Source organism: Pipistrellus kuhlii, unplaced genomic scaffold (genome assembly GCF_014108245.1).
Source record: "Pipistrellus kuhlii isolate mPipKuh1 unplaced genomic scaffold, mPipKuh1.p scaffold_m20_p_4, whole genome shotgun sequence".
Taxonomy (NCBI): domain Eukaryota; kingdom Metazoa; phylum Chordata; class Mammalia; order Chiroptera; family Vespertilionidae; genus Pipistrellus; species Pipistrellus kuhlii.
This window is the reverse complement of record NW_023425540.1, coordinates 52,981,854-52,998,134: the sequence shown is the minus strand read 5'-3', so window position 1 is coordinate 52,998,134 and position 16,281 is coordinate 52,981,854. Positions and strand designations below refer to the sequence as shown.

The 16,281-nt window shown below is 36.7% G+C and overlaps 1 protein-coding gene across 5 annotated transcripts; it reads left to right on the top strand.

Annotated features, from left to right (window-relative positions):
* Positions 1–4,211: 4,211 nt before the first annotated feature.
* On the top strand, positions 4,212–16,074 carry NUDT12 (nudix hydrolase 12). Of its 5 annotated transcripts, none has more exons than XM_036410571.2 (7): positions 4,212–4,323; positions 6,900–7,111; positions 7,633–8,222; positions 10,248–10,415; positions 11,655–11,768; positions 14,448–14,647; positions 15,759–16,074. In XM_036410571.2, the coding sequence occupies exons 2-7, from the start codon at positions 6,906–6,908 to the stop codon at positions 15,867–15,869; spliced, it is 1,389 nt and encodes a 462-aa protein (XP_036266464.1). In that variant the 5' UTR covers positions 4,212–4,323; positions 6,900–6,905; the 3' UTR covers positions 15,870–16,074. The 5 variants fall into 5 exon arrangements, with proteins under 5 accessions (XP_036266464.1, XP_036266462.1, XP_045427775.1 ...); XM_036410569.2 differs by lacking the exon at positions 4,212–4,323 and adding an exon at positions 4,346–4,389; XM_045571818.1 differs by lacking the exon at positions 4,212–4,323 and adding an exon at positions 4,482–4,742.
* The last annotated feature ends 207 nt before the right edge of the window (positions 16,075–16,281 follow it).

Here is a 16,281-nt window from a genome sequence, read left to right as displayed (position 1 = left end):
TCAGACAAGTTGGGGACAGCTGATAGAGCACTTTTGGGGCATTATGTTTGGAAATAACAGTTAAGGTGCCCTCTAATCAGAGTAAAGTCATCTGTTTTTCATTCCAAAATTTTAGATTTACTTCCGAACTACTCCTCTATGGGGCTCAAATACAGACTACATTCACCTCCAACAGTAAATTAACTGACATGTGAGCACATAACATGTGGCTTTAAATACAGTACTAAATTATCCGTCCTCCGTAGAAATAGAATGGATTCTGATTCGTAGAGCGGGTAACAAACCTAAGACTCTCCATCACGGCTGGAGGAATTTACGTGCACTGCAGACATCCACTCTCGGTAGAAGGTCATCGCTTCAGAGCCCTGGAAATAATCCCTGCCAACCAGCCTTGCAAAGTGCCTGAGGCATGGCTCCTGAGAGGCATAACTCCTCTTCTTTCAAGGCTAGAGGTCAGAGCCATGATCACAGCTCAGTCAAATTTAAAGGAAAAAGTATCTGGGGTCAAAAATATCCTGAGGAAAAATACAAGAAGAAGGCTAAAAAAAAAAAAAAAAATAGATATTGTGCTCCTCTGGGCTTCAGCATGGTGATGAGAAAGAACCTGTTGCAGAATATTAAATTTAGATTTTATTTTCATCAGATAGCTTCAAAATAACTGAACTAAAACTGAATACAGAACGTGACAGATGTCATGCTGCAGTCCGTTTTGAGGACATTTTTAAATGCTACAAATCCATTTATATATCCTCATCAGCCTAGACATTCTACAAAAGAACAAAAAAATCAAGTTTAAGTGACTTAAACACGGAACATGAGCAGCAGCTCGTGATTAAATGACTGAGCCGGTTAACCTGAGTACACAGAAAGAAGGCTGCTCTTTTAAGCATCGATCCTGCTGCCTCTGATCAGACAGACCCCCCCTCGCATCATGGCTGCTGCTTCACAAAACGCTACATAGAGCCAAGGGGGGGAAAGATAATTTGTAAATAGGGAGAAACTGCTCTTTGGGAACTCTTTATACAATACATAAACCAAATTGATGTTTGTGTGGAAAACACAGTCATTTCCTATACTTCTAAAAGTGAAAAACTCTGAAAGTTGTTTTTGAAAATCATAAGACAGATGAAATTAGCATGAAACTCAACAAATGTGGCTTGGGCCCCATAAAAATCATAAAGGAGGATAGTTAAAGGTTATAGGCATTTCTGGATGTATACAATACAAAGGGTAAAGTGTTTTATTTTGGTCGACTCTGCCAACTGCTATTACATGCTGTCATTCGCAGCAAGGGGCCATGAATTTGCAAAAGAGTGGGCACAACAGGCCTTAAATCAGACAAGTTGGGGACAACTGACAGAGAGCTGTCCAGCAGGCCCCTAGAATATCAGGATTTATGGTCTATTTTTCTGACATATCTGTAACTTGATATAGAATCTATAACTTCCTGATCTACTAATCTACTTTTAGCTCTACCTTGGTCCTACCCTGGCAAAAAAGAAAAGGAAATCCCATTCCCAAAACAAAACAAAACAAAAAAGAGATATTGTCCTGTCATTGTTCCTGGCTTTTCAAAACTCATTTCAGAGGTTATTGTTGTTCCTTGTGTCACTCTGAATGGATTAAGTCATGACAAGGTAGTAACTTAACCCCGAAATCTCAGTGGTATACACCCAAAGGTTTATTTCTTGCCTATGCAAGTCCATTGCAACCCTGGCAGCTCCCTCCCAAGAATGAATGCCAGTCCTATCTCCTGGTGACCTGGTCATCCTCACATTCCATACCCAGACTGCCATACAAGGAATAAAGATCTAGAGGGCAATTTACTCTCTCCTGGCTACTTTGGCCCAGAAGAGCACCCCGTGTGTCCACAGGGCACTGCTGAGCTGTAAAGCAGCTCTGGAAAGAAGAAATAACACATTGGTAAGCACTTTACTAAGTCTCCACTACACCTTTTTTCTAACCCTGGCCTGTAAATGTTTCTTCATTGGTCTTCACTCTATCATAGAGGATGTAATTTTACTTCACTGGACAATGAGGCAAGGGGACAACTAAAATCAAATATTTTCCTGACTAAATTCCATAAACACACAAATTAATATGACCACAGAAAGTTAGATGCATGCCTGCTCAATGTTAGGGAGAAATCCTACCTGTCAGGCATGGCAGTAACCTCAAAAATATATTTAACTTTATATGAAAACCACCATTTATTCAACATCAACAAATATTCACTTAATGTTTCCCATATACCAATCAAAATTCCAGATACTGAGAAAACAACCATAATTGAGATAAACTTGAGCTTTCTCATGTAGTAATTCACATTCAAATAGAGAAAACCAATAAGCATTAGAAACAAGAATTATCAAAAAGAATGACAAAAAAAATATCAGGAGAGTTACTGTAAACTAGGTGATCAGAGAAGTCCTCTAAAAATACTTGAGCAAAACTAGCTAAGGCCAGAATATTTTTTAAAATATGTTTTTAATGAATTTCAAGAGAGAGAAAGGGAAAGGGAAAGAGGGATAAAAACTTTGATAAGAGAAAAACACCTATGAAGTGAGTTTTTTTGGGGGGGAAAAAAGGTTTAATCTGATATTCCTGTAGATTTAACTACCAATTTACAAGAAATACAGAAGAAAGGACATCATAGATATACAATTTTCAAAATTCAGAATGTGGAAATTCTATAAAGCAAAAGATGATCAAATCATCAAATGCAATGTGGAGATTTTGTGTAGGTTCTGATTCAAGCAAAACATGTAAAATAAAATTTTTGAGATAATAAAATTTGATACTGAATGTCTCATATTACAGAATTATTGTAAAATTTAAGTTGCATTAATGATATTATAGTAATGTTTTTAAATACCTTTTTTATTATAGATACCTATAATGAAAGTGTAATATCCTAATTAGACCAGACAGCAGAACGACCTTCAGGACAACCTTCTGGGATGAAGCCCTTGCACGAATTTCATGCATCAGACGTCTAGTATATTCATAATTCCTAAAGTTTTATTATTAAATATTTATTAGTAAAATAACTTGGTATCTAGAATTTACTTCAAAAGAATCTAAAGGATTGGAAGATTATATATTAATAATTACTTATTCTGCATTACTAATCTATTAACTTCTTTTACTACTTACTTTAATTTATGTTAGAATAACAAGACTGGATATTCCAAGTGAATTAACTGAGTATTTCTAAGCTCTTGCCTAATCACTGAAATCATTAAGAACTGAAGACATCTATTGACAGACAGAAGCATAAATAAAGCTAAAAAGAGCAGTTATGAGAGTACAATGTTGATGGGAACATAAAACTTCATTGTGATAAGCTTCTAATTGAGATATTGGGTAGTTAGACCGACCAGAGCAGAGTAGAAAAGATAGCCCAGGTACAGCAGGTCACCGGGGCCAAAGCTTCCAGTGCCTAGCAACAGACAAGATGGGAAGCATAGTATTGTAGGATGGGACCTTGCTCCAAGAGTGACCTTTCCTCTCCTTGAGTATTGCTGGCCACCTGGTTTAGAACTCCTGACTCCTTAATTGTTGCTGATTGCCCAAGAGACAATTTAGTAAAGAAAAAATCTGGAAGTTAGAAGACTGCCAACACCTACCTTTGTAATCTCGACTCCCACAACTTCTGTAGGTTTTGGAGCATAACAAACAACAACGACAATAATAATTGTGTCGAGGGTAGTAGCTATAGACTTAGCACTGCATGCATCATCTTATTTAAATCTCACAGCAACCCAAGAAGGTGTGTTGTGGGCACTTGGTATGTACTTTCTACTGAAGGAGGTGGTGGGCATCAACACATGGCACCATTTTGTACATGAGGAGGTTGAGTTTCAGAGGCCAACAACTTACTTAAGGTCAGGTACTGGAAAGTCTTGGTCCAAGGCATATTCCAATTTTTCTCCCTCTCCTCCCCCCCCAATTTTCTTTAATATGGGGGGGGGGGGAAAAGAATACTTTGAGCACTCCATTGCATTGGACTCTATCGAAGGGTGCAAATGACTGGAAAACTTAAGTCCATCCCACAGACCTGGAGTTTTCCAAGCCAGCACCACATGCTACACACCTCTCCTGGAAGCATCACCAACTCTTCCCTCACCTCCAGGAAGCCTCTTGTCCAAGCCTGGAACTCTCCTGCCATAGGACTGTCTTCCCTCCCCCCCCCCCCCCAAACCCCACCCCTTCTAGGGTGGCGCACAGCCTTGGCCCTTCGAACTACATCTCCCAGAAAGCTGTGCGAGGCCACCGGCCCTTCACCGGAAGTCGGGAAGGTTCTATCCGGCTCAGAAAAGAGTAAGTGTTGGGCTTTCCTCATCCCCTGACCACATCCTGGTTTCCGCTGTTTCTGGTTTTCACTTGGTTAGTAGTGGCGTTGGCCAGCGAGCCAGTCGTCGCCCGGTCAGGGGCCGGGGCCCCGCCTCCAGGCCTCCTGCCCCTTCCCCCGCCATCGAGGCCTGCGGGCCCCCGGGCGCCGCCCTGGGAGCGGGCGGAGGAGCGGTGACCCCGCCGCCGCCGGCTGCCGGCCCCTGGCCCCCGAGGGAGCGCAGAGCCCGGGGCCCCTGGGGCCCTTCCCGGCCCGGGCTCTGAAGTGGTGCAAGGAAATGCTGCCTCGGGTTTGGTTTCCTATTAAAAGAAGGACTCAGTAGTGGCGAGAAAATAAACTGTTTGGGGCATTTGACCCTTTGAAGAGACGGTGTGGGTGGCCACGCCTGGTGGGTTCAAGGGCCTCCTGGGTGCCCGGGAAGGGGGTTCCCCAGGGAACGGTGGGTGACTGGGGACACAGCCCTGCCTCCCCTGGGCAGGCCACGGCCCGTTACCAACGGCAGTAAAAGTGGGTGTGGGTTTGGGTAAAAGGTAAGGCCGGTGAAGCCTAAGATTCTGTTAAATGACCTCTCAGAATAGCCCATGCCTCTCGGAAAGCAAGGGCAGCATTTAGGGAACAATCACCCAGTCCTGCCTTCCAGGCCTTACCCCACGGGGGACCTGTCAGTGAGGGGGGACCTGTCAGAGAGAGAGGAAAAAGTAAATGGAGCCGTGGAGCCGGACTCAGAGTTGGCCCTGCTTCTCTGGAATGAATAATGGTTCTGCTTCTAGATTGCTTTTATGCTGAGGAAGCTGATGGGGGGAGTGAGCATTTAAAAACCTTTCTCCCGAAAAGACTGTGCTGTCCTGAGCATCGCAGGAGCGGGGGGGGGGGGGGGGGGGGGGGGGGGGGGGGCTGCTGGATGGCACTGCGATTTGGAGGACAGTTTTGCAACCACCTGTAGGGAGGGTGAGGAAGTGACCATGACTTCATAAATGAGGCAGTGAAGGATTGCTTACAATAAACCTAACTACAGGACCTATATGCTGAGATTTTTATAGCAAATAAATTTAAGAGAAGGGGAATTTAGAAGGGAGACTACACATGAGTCTCTATATAGCAGTGCTTCAAAACAAAGTCCTTAAAAGTTGCGTATTACAATATTTTTAAAGCATTTAGAAAGCTCAATATGAAGACAATGATCAGGTAAATTTTAAAGTAAATCTAAAGAAAAAAATAGTTTTCTAATACAGAAGTCACTTTTAATTAAGTTATAAACAGATTTTCATTATTAGGTTTTACTCAAATGTTTACATTCCTGTGAATATATTTCGCCTATTTAGCTTTTACCTACTTACTTTTAAGTAGTAGAAAGATACAAACAGGAAAGGTAAACAAAAATAAAGTTTCTCTCTCGCCCATTTTTCCCCTACTCATACTATAAAATTAATCTGCCAAATTTGTAGTGTCAGAATCCTAAAGACAACTGCTTTCAAAAAATATAGATTGTAACCTTTCCTTCTTTTTAGCATAAATATGTATTGCTTGGAATAGTAGAAACCCATCTATTTTCTTAACTGCATTCATAGAAAAAAAATTATACATTAAAAAAGGTACTTTGAGGAATTCATAGACAACTGAAACATGAACCATTTCTACCAAAAATAGTTCAGTTTTTGCCCTACCGCTTTTGACCCATGTTTAGACAGCATTCAGTAAGAGATATGAAACAATTATTTTCTGTATTTTTTTTTCATACTTAAACAGCACAGTATGACAAAACAGACCAAGTTAGGGGTTTAAAAAGTTTCTATGATTCAAGGGTAGACAAAGTGACCATTGGAACAGTGTCTTATAATAGATTTTTAAAAATGGTCACCTGATTTATGACAAAGATAATGCTACAGTGCAAAAGGACAAGATAGTAATTTCAAGAATGATGCCAAGTCATATGGATTGCTCTATGAGATAAAAATGTATGTTGACCCTTACCTCACACCTTGAACAAAAATCAATTCCAGATAAATTGCAGAGTTGTGCAAGGAAAAGCAATACATGGTTTTCATGAGAAACTTAGCTTTTTAATAATTTATTAAAGGTTAAAGGTTCTTAATTTCTCTGAGGACAGGGACCTGTTTCTGGTACTGCAAATCTAAGGGAAATACTACTTGTCATCTGCTAAAAATTTCTGCCTTTTCTTCTATCTGCTTTAAACCCTCCTGCCATTGAAGTTATGTCTGGTCTACTTCCAATACCTGCTTTTCTTTATAAAGCTGTTACCTGGCTCCTCTCCCAAGGATATGGCCCCCTCATCTGTATTACCAGATATCTGTATGTTATGTATATATCCTTCATGTTGAATTATATTTAAAATTCCCAACTGATGACAATTTTAAAATGTATGCTGTGATGACATTGACTGCTAATTACCTTTTGCTAATTATGTTTTAGAAGCATAAGGATTCTAATTATATCAGCACTCAGATAATGTTAAGTCATTGATATGAAGAGCAATTGCAAATGAGTTTTTTTCTATTTTCTTTTTCTTTTCTTTTCTTTTTTTAAGGACGAAATGTCTTCTATCGAAAGAAATCCAAAGCAAGAAATAGTTTCCCAATTTCACCAATCAGCTGCAGAAGGAGATATTGCCAAGTTAACAGTAATACTCGGGCATTCTCCATCTTTCCTCAATGAAACTTCTGAAAATGGCTGGACTGCTTTAATGTATGCTGCAAGGAATGGGCATCCAGATGTTGTCCAATTTCTACTTGAGAAAGGGTAAACATTTTATATGATTTAATTTCTGGGTTACATCTTTTCTTTTCAAATTTTTCTTATAGCCATATTTATATCTTTGGACTTGTAAATAACTCATTGACCAGTTTTGTGATATAAAAATGTAGCATAATTTCTAACTAAAAGCTTGTAACTTTTTTTACTCAGGAATTAATTTTTTATTCTTAATAGCAAAGCAAAATTAGGAGTTAATCTAATATTTTTTTCCCAAAACAGAAAATGTAAGTTTACCCACTGTGACTACCATGAATCCCTTGTAGAATTTTAATATCACATAGTACATACTACTTTTATAATTCTGCAGAAAATTGAAATATCCACTATCTATAACTTTTCATGATTTATGATTATTTCTTTTAACCTTCCCACTTGTAAATTATGTACTAAATGAAGAAAAATCTATGTAAGCATTAAATAAATGAACTATAATATGCATCTGAAAATATTAAGTAATTACTGGAGAAAACCTTTGTTTCCTATTATATTTTTTCTTTTATCTATAGGTGTGACAGATCCATTGTCAACAAATCAAGGCAGACTGCACTGGATATTGCTAAATTTTGGGGTTACAAGCATATAGCTAACTTACTAGCTAATAATAAAGGTGGAAAGAAGCCTTGGTTCCTAACCAATGAAGTAGAAGAATGTGAAAATTATTTTGGCAAAACGCTGTTGGACCGGAAAAGTGAAAAAAGAAATAATTCTGACTGGCTACTAGCTAAAGAAAGCCACCCAGCCACAGTTTATATACTTTTCTCAGATCTAAATCCCTTGGTTACTCTGGGTGGCAACAAAGAAAGTTCCCAACAGCCAGAAGTCAGGCTTTGTCAGCTGAACTACACAGATATAAAGGAGTATTTGGCTCAGCCTGAAAAGATCACCTTGATTTTCCTTGGAGTAGAACTTGAAATGAAAAAAGAGTTACTTAATTACACTGGGGAAGTCCCAAGAGAAGGAGAAGATGGGCTGGTTGCCTGGTTTGCTCTAGGTATAGATCCTGTTGCTGCTGAAGAATTTAAGCAAAGACATGAAAATTGTTATTTCCTTCATCCTCCAATGCCAGCTCTTCTGCAATTGAAAGAAAATGAAGCTGGTAAGAAGTGAACACTCAATACTTGTATTGATGATAATCTGGTCTTGGAACTCTATTGGAGTTGTATGTACGTACAGTTTCTAGGGGCATGCTTTTTTCAGTAAGCAATGAAATGAACCTATATCTTCATTAGAAACTTTACAAAGCTCTCACCCTAGAGGACTACTCTCCTGGGCAGTTACAGCAATCTTAATCAGCTAAGACAAATTTCCCCAGAATTAACGCTAAAGCATGATGGTTTCATTTGATTCTTCAGTGAATAATGATTGAGCGCACTACTATACAATGAGCATGATGGCAAAGACTTAAACGATTTTGTTTTTTTCTGTTGCTGAGTATGCCAGTTTATGTGGGACCTTTCAAGTCATGATAAGAAACTAGGGGTGTTAGTATAAAAAACGTCACTTTGGCTGTTTTATAGATCATGAATTGTAGGCAATTAAGTATGGAAGTCAGGAGTTTTGTTTTGAGGTGATTAGAAATTACTGCATCCCAAGTAAGATATTTTATTGGCTTATATTAGTGGTGGAGTGGCAGGAAAGAAAGTTTGAGATATGGAGGTAGGACTGATAGGGCTTGATCAATATGTTGAGACTACTTCAAATGAAAGGGAGATGATAGTAACCTGGACTAAACCCTAAACTAAGGTGATAGTACTAGAAATGGTGAAAAGAAGGTACATTCAATTGATAGAGAATTGACAGTACTTGATGGAATGAGGATAGAGTATATAATAATGAAGGAAAAGGAACGACTGCTAGGCTTGAGACTTTAGTAATTTGATAGGTATTTTATTATTTAAATAAAATAATATAGGGTGATGAGTAGAGCAAGGGAAGCAGGAAAGAGTTCAAGTAAGTAAATCAAGATATTAGTTTTGGGCATGCTGAATTTCAGAGGATATTAGAATCTGGAGAGAGGAGAGGAGAGGAGAGGTTTGAACTAGTGATATCCATATGGGAGTCCTCAATACAAAGATAGTTTTTGAATCTCAGGAAACTGCTGAGATTACTTCAAGTTGAGAGCAAGTAAGAAAGAGAATCTCAGAATCATACCTCAGTCCCTCTCCATTTAAAGGTCAGGTAGAAAGAGGAGCCATCAAAAGTGATGTTGACAGTATGGCCAAAAGAAAGGAGGAAAACAGGAGGCAGGGAAACCAGGAGAGCAGAGTGTTTTTTGGAGGTACTGGTCAAATGCATTGAATGCCGTTGAGAATATGAGTAAGACAAAGACAAAGTTTTGTGGGGTTTTTTTTTTTTAAGCTCTTTGGTTTGGAGAGTAAGAAGGTTTTGGTGAATTTGACAAGAGAAGTACCAGTGGAGTGGAAGAAAAGCTCAATTATGATAGTTTGAGGAGTTAATGGGAGATGATGAAGGGGTCACTTGTCAGTGTTTCCATTCCCTTAGTAATGGGGAAGGCCCTTCCAAGGATATGAATGTTGTAAACAGCATTCTTTATTTTAATATTACATGCAGTTTCCGGTTGTAAACAGGAAAGGTTCCACAATGATATGGACCAGTAGTGGCTTAGCCAGTCACCAAGGGAGAGACGGGTACCATCAGTTTGTAATACTGCCTTTTTTAGTTCAAGTCCAGGTTATGAACAGCCTTTGTAATGTATTTTTAGAAAAGTTTCCATTATAAAATCACTATTTGTAGAGTCACTATACACCTTGTATGTCCAAAATTTCAAAATCACCTGCAGTAAAAGTCTGAGCTAATGCAGTGTGTAAGATGGATGTTAGTACATCTCTCTTATATGTATTATATTTTCTTAGTGCAAATTAAAGTTTAATCTAATTTCATGTGTCATATGAATTAAATCTTCTACTGGAAAAAAAAAGTACACATCACAAAAATAGGATACTAAACTCTTGATCACACCACTAGTCAGAAGTATATTCTTTATCATGACTTAAGAACATTTATACTATATGTCTTTATTATGATTCAAGAATATTTTACTTATATATTAATTTGTTTATAAATTGTCACAGAATTAAAACTTTTTGTTTTTCTCAAAAAGGAGTTGTAGCTCAAGCAAGATCTGTTCTTGCCTGGCACAGTCGATACAAGTTCTGCCCAACCTGTGGAAGTGCCACTAAAGTTGAGGAAGGTGGCTATAAAAGAGTCTGCTTAAAAGAAGACTGCCCCAGCCTCCAGGGCGTTCACAATACATCATATCCAAGAGTTGGTAAGCCTTTCTTTTACAGTGAAATCTCAGCCATCTGGGATCTTGAGAAATAAGACATTCTAGAAAGACAATATTTTCAGCTGCTGAGGGGTTGACTTTTTTGTTAAGAGCATTTTAATTTAACCGTTAAGTCTATAAGTATTAAGTTACTACGTACTTTCATGAATTTTAAGTAAAGGCCATTGTACATAATTAGCCATTTCTTAACTCTGGGTTAATCAATGTGAATTTGATGTGTTGAGATACATAATTTCAAAAGCCCACCAATCTGGGTCCACTTAGTTCAGAGACACCAAAAAAGAAGCCCCAACAATTTAGTGCCTGTTTGAGGCATCACCCAAGCAGTACAGCCTATACTTTCTCTGCTCCTAATTGCTTTGAGACTGCTATTGATTTAGAAACCTGATAACTCAGCCCTTTCAAACTGTGAGAAAAAAAAATAGACAAAGTAAGCAACACTTGATGAGGTCTCTAGGAGTGAATAAAGTTCATGGCTTAGTGACATCCACTTTTACTGCTCAGGAACCTTTTACATCTGATTCCTGGATCTCAGTCATGTTAGTGACATCTGAAGACATGAACTGTATTTAATTTATATGTATATGTATTTTTAATAGCTTAAACATAATCACAAAGCCACCTTAGCTTTTAAAAGCATTTTATTACGGATTAGGAGAGAAAAATCCACTACATTTACTACGAAAAAATTTGAATTTTATTCATGCCATGTATTATCTACTCACACTTTTTTCTTATAAAAAAAATAAGATCCCTACCTGGTTTGGCTTAGTGGATAGAGTGTCAGCCTGTGGACTGAAAGTTCCCAGGTTTGATTCCCATCAAAGACACATGCCTGGGTTGTGGGTTCAATCCCTAGTAGGAGGCATTCGGGATGCAGCCAATCAATAATTCTCTTTCATCTATCTCTCCCTCCCTCTCCCTTCCTCTCTGAAATCAATAAAAATACATTTTAAAAAAATATGCTTGGCATCCCATAAGTACACAATAAATGTTATTAAAATTAGGACAAAATGATCTTTTAGCTTATTGACAGTATTCTATATAACTTCCCTAAAATACTGTCATTAGGCAGGAAGAAACAATCTCTTGTAGCTAGACAAATCTTGTTCTTACAGTATATATACCTTTTAATTATCCTACTAGATAGTGACTGTATATACAAAATGAGTAGAAATTATTTTTCCTGTTATTCATACATCTGATTTTTTTTTTTAATAGATCCAGTAGTAATCATGCAAGTTATTCATCCAGATGGGACCAAATGTCTTTTAGGCAGGCAGAAAAGATTTCCTCCAGGCATGTTTACTTGCCTTGCTGGATTTATTGAACCTGGTAAGCTTTTAAAAATAATGTTTCTAATAATTTTTATTTAACTTATAATTTCCAAATAAATATTTTAGGCAGCATTTGAGAAATAATCTTTGATAAATTATTAAATAAAACCATTACTTTTACATATTTTCTGTGTATTTTAAGTGATGCAACTTTTGTTTTTACTAATGGAATAATTTTGTGTTTTAAAAATTCAATACTTGCTCTTTCACATATCTTTCATATATTGCTGTTATCCAAAATATTGGCATGATTTATACTTTACTTCCTTCTGTGCTAGACTCAGCTGTCATCTTTTCAAATAGACCTTCTCTGATAGCCCCAAATACATCCGTTAGCCCCATAGCCTGCATTCACAATCCCTGTTATCCTGCCAGGTTTTTTTTTTTTGCTATAGCACTCATCACCACCTAACATAGTATGTATGTATGTATGTATGTATGTATTTTTGTATGTATTTGTCTATCTCCATTTATCTGCTTTTATCAGAAAGTAAGTTCGGTAAGGGCAGGGACTTTGTTTTATTCACTGGTATGCCCCAAACCCTTAAAGCAGTGCCTCTTACATAGTAAGAGTTCAATAAATATTTGCAGAACAAATGAATAAGTGTATCTAATTAATACATGTTTAACCTCAAACTTTCAATATTAATCTGCATTACTATATAATAATAATAATAAATATATATTAGAGCTACACTCTGTTCCCAAAGCTTTACATGTATTAAATCATATTATCCTCAGCAGTTTTATAGATGGGGCACAGAAGTATTAGAGCTGAATAACTTGCCCCAAATCTAGCAGGTAGTAAGTGATAGGGCAGGGACTTAAACCTGGGCAGTTTTCTCTGAGTCCATGATCTTAATCACTCTGCTGCTCCTCATAGCTCTGGATTACCTTTTTTCACTGCTGTATAGTATTCCATTTATGAATATCCTGCAATTTATTTATTCTGCTGTTGGACATTTATTTTAAAGTTCTTACTATTACAAACAACACTGCAATGAATATTTTTATACCACTCCTTGTGCACATTTGCAAGAGTTATCTAGAATATATATACCTGAGAGTACCATTGTTAGATCATAGGATATGAGCCTCTTAACCTTTTTAGTCATTGCCAAGTTGCTCTCTAAAATGTCCCTGCAAATTTACATTCCTTCTAGCAGTACATTAAATGTTCAGTCTTATGCTAGTCAATGTTCTCATCTTTTCATTGTTCTTTTGTGAATATAAGTTGTTAATTTCAGTACAGGAAATATATTAATCTATTTGAAAAAGAAAGCTATATTTAAATAGCACAATATTTCTAAACTTCCAGATAAACTTAACTTAGAAACCATTCCCTCTATCCTAATCCTCAAATCCAAAAATTCAAAATATAAGGTACATTTATAGGCATCATTTTATTTTATTAAAGCTGACTCAGCAGTCATCTAGAGCCACTTTCAGCCTTTTTCAACTCATAGCACACATAAACTACTAAAATTCTGCAGCCCGCACAAAATATATTTTTTGCCAGTCTTACAAATAATAAAATATGTATAATCTTTTTTTTAAAAAAAAATATATATATATATATTTTATTGATTTTGTACAGAGAGGGAGAGAGATAGAGAGTTAGAAATAATCTAAATTGATGAGAGAGAGTCATCAATCAGCTGCCTCTTGCACACCCCCTACTGGGGATATGCCCGCAACCAAGGTACATGCCCCTGACCGGAATCGAACCCGGGACCCTTAAGTCCCCAAGCTGACGCTCTTTCCATTGAGCCAAACCGGTTTCGGCAAAATATGTATAATCTTGATTGATTTACAAAAATATAATAGTAGTTACCTCTCCTTTTTGCTCCTAAGTGATTTTTTTTTAAATCAGGTGCCTTATATTTGTATATAAGGATTTTTGGTACAAAGAATTAACCAATCAGACTGAACCTTATTATTGCAGCATGATCAATAAGATGCATCTCTGTTATATGACATATATTTATTGTTCAAGACAGGGCATTCACTTCGGTCAGTTATTGTTGTGTTGGCTGTTGTTGTGTTTCACTTGACAGCCTAAGGGAAAAGAGGTCAATGCCCCTAACTAAATAGTCATGTATTGCATGTTTTAAAAATTCTTGCAGCACACAGGTTGAAAATTGCTGATCTAGAGGAAAATAATAATGTTAAAAGAAAAATGCTGAATTTCACTTACTGTGGTTTTTAAACTTTTAGTGTTACATGCTTTCTAACTATTTTGAAAGTAGTTATCTGTAATAATTGACAACATAAGAAAAAAGAGTTTAAAGATTTTAGTGAGGAAAAGATTAGCCATTAAAAATAATTATAATTAATAACTATTTAGTGATAATATATTAATGAAATAATATATGAAGTGTTTACAGTGTTTAGCCAAAGGTAGGTGCTAGATAGTTGTATATGTTATTTTTTTTAATGTAACTAGAAATTTAGACCTTTAAAAAATGAGAAGTTTGTTGCTATTTTGATTTTGTATGTGGTCATACACTTTAAGAAATAATGTTTTCTTGAATTCCAACATAGTTTTAGGCTTCTACTTTCTGATTCTTTGAACTGGGTTTCTGTCCAAAGTGATTGCCAATGTTTGAACCATTCCCAGTACAATATGTACAGGGCATGTTTATCAGCTACTTGTTATTTTGCCCCATTTGATTAGGGGAGACAATAGAAGATGCTGTTCGGAGAGAAGTAGAAGAGGAAAGTGGTGTCAAAGTTGGCCATGTTCAGTATGTCTCTTGTCAACCATGGCCAATGCCCTCTTCCTTAATGATCGGTTGCTTAGCTGTGGCAGTGTCTACAGAAATTAAAGTTGACAAGAATGAAATAGAGGATGCCCGCTGGTTCACTAGAGAACAGGTAAAGTTCAATTTAATTTCCTTCTTCTATTGATTGTTCTCTGACTATATCGGTTTAAGCATGCAGCAAAGATACTTGTTTTCAGCAAGTTGAATGAATGGCTATGGCCTCTCATCATGCATGGATTACAGTGTAATTGATGTGTTAAGTCATTCTCTGAGATTCTTCTAGTAATACTGATTCTATGCCATTTTCTAATATCAAATGCCTTTTCTTTAGATTAGTACCTTTTAATGGACTTAAAATAGGTAACCATAATATCCTAGATGAAAAACAGGAATATTGTTTTTAGACATTTTGTATTTTAATTTATAGCTTTAAAACAGTTTTCTCTTTAAAAAAAAAAAATCTATAATAATAAAAGTGTAATATGCTAATTAGACCAGACATCCTTCCGGGCAACCTTCCTTCCAGACAAAGTCACAGTAGGTGGGGGCTGAGGCAGAGGCAACAAAGGCCCCTGGCTGCAGTAGTGGAGGGAAGGGGCCAGGGCTAAGGCCCAGGCATGAATTTCGTGCATCGGGTCTCTAGTATCAGTATAAAAAGTTTAAAATTTGTGAAAAGTTCTTATTCAATTTAAATTATATTTACGGATAAGAAGACAAAACTCACAAGAGCTTTTTGAAACATCATTTAGTATTATAATGCGAGATAAATTACTTGTCTGTATTTTATATAACCCAGAGTATTTTTGTAGAAAACAAATGGATATACTGCAGTATTGAACACCTGAAATCCTTCTGACTATGTCTAAATAAAATTTATTTTATGCTCAACCTCCAAAAGTAGAAATTAGATTTTTTTTTTCAGAATTTTGTAAAATGAACTTATCCCAGAAGATGACTTTACTTTGAAAATAAGTGTGGAGCATATACTTAGCTTTTTCATGACCTTATTTTCCCGAATATTTTAAAAATTGAATCACAAATCATTGAAGGAACTAAAGATGCTGTACTAAATTCTTTTATGTTGAATATGGATATTAATCACTTTTTACTGTTGTCATTCACTATAAAAGTTCTCACATTTAAGTTGAATTGTAAAAGCATAGAAATAATATTTAAGTATGAGAGTGTTGAAATCCTAATACATTTTATTATGTGTATTCTAGGTTGTGGATGTTCTAACCAAAGGGAAGCAGCAGGCATTCTTCGTGCCACCAAGCCGAGCGATTGCACATCAGTTAATCAAACACTGGATTGGAATGAACCCCAATCTCTAAGTCAATAACTAAACTTTAACTGAGTACTATTGATTTCTAATACTACTTATTTCCTCACATGATATTAGAAATGTTAACTGCTCTTTAGAATGTCACAACACAGAATACCATATTGGGTGTTTAAAATATTTTCAAGTATACTTTTCATCTTAACCACAGAATTCTTAACTTTATAAATTACAACATTGTCTCAGATTTTGTTAAATCTGGATCAGCCTTCTGTAAACAGTTGTTTTTTGTTTGTTTGTTTTTTGGTTGAGCTCCATAATTTTATCTCACAAAACCATATTTCTCCCATCCAAGTACTAAACAGGCCCAACCCTGCTTAGCTTCTGAGATCAGACAATATCGGGCACGTTCAGGGTGGTATGGCCACACAAAACCATATTTCTAATAAGAGAAACCATGTTGT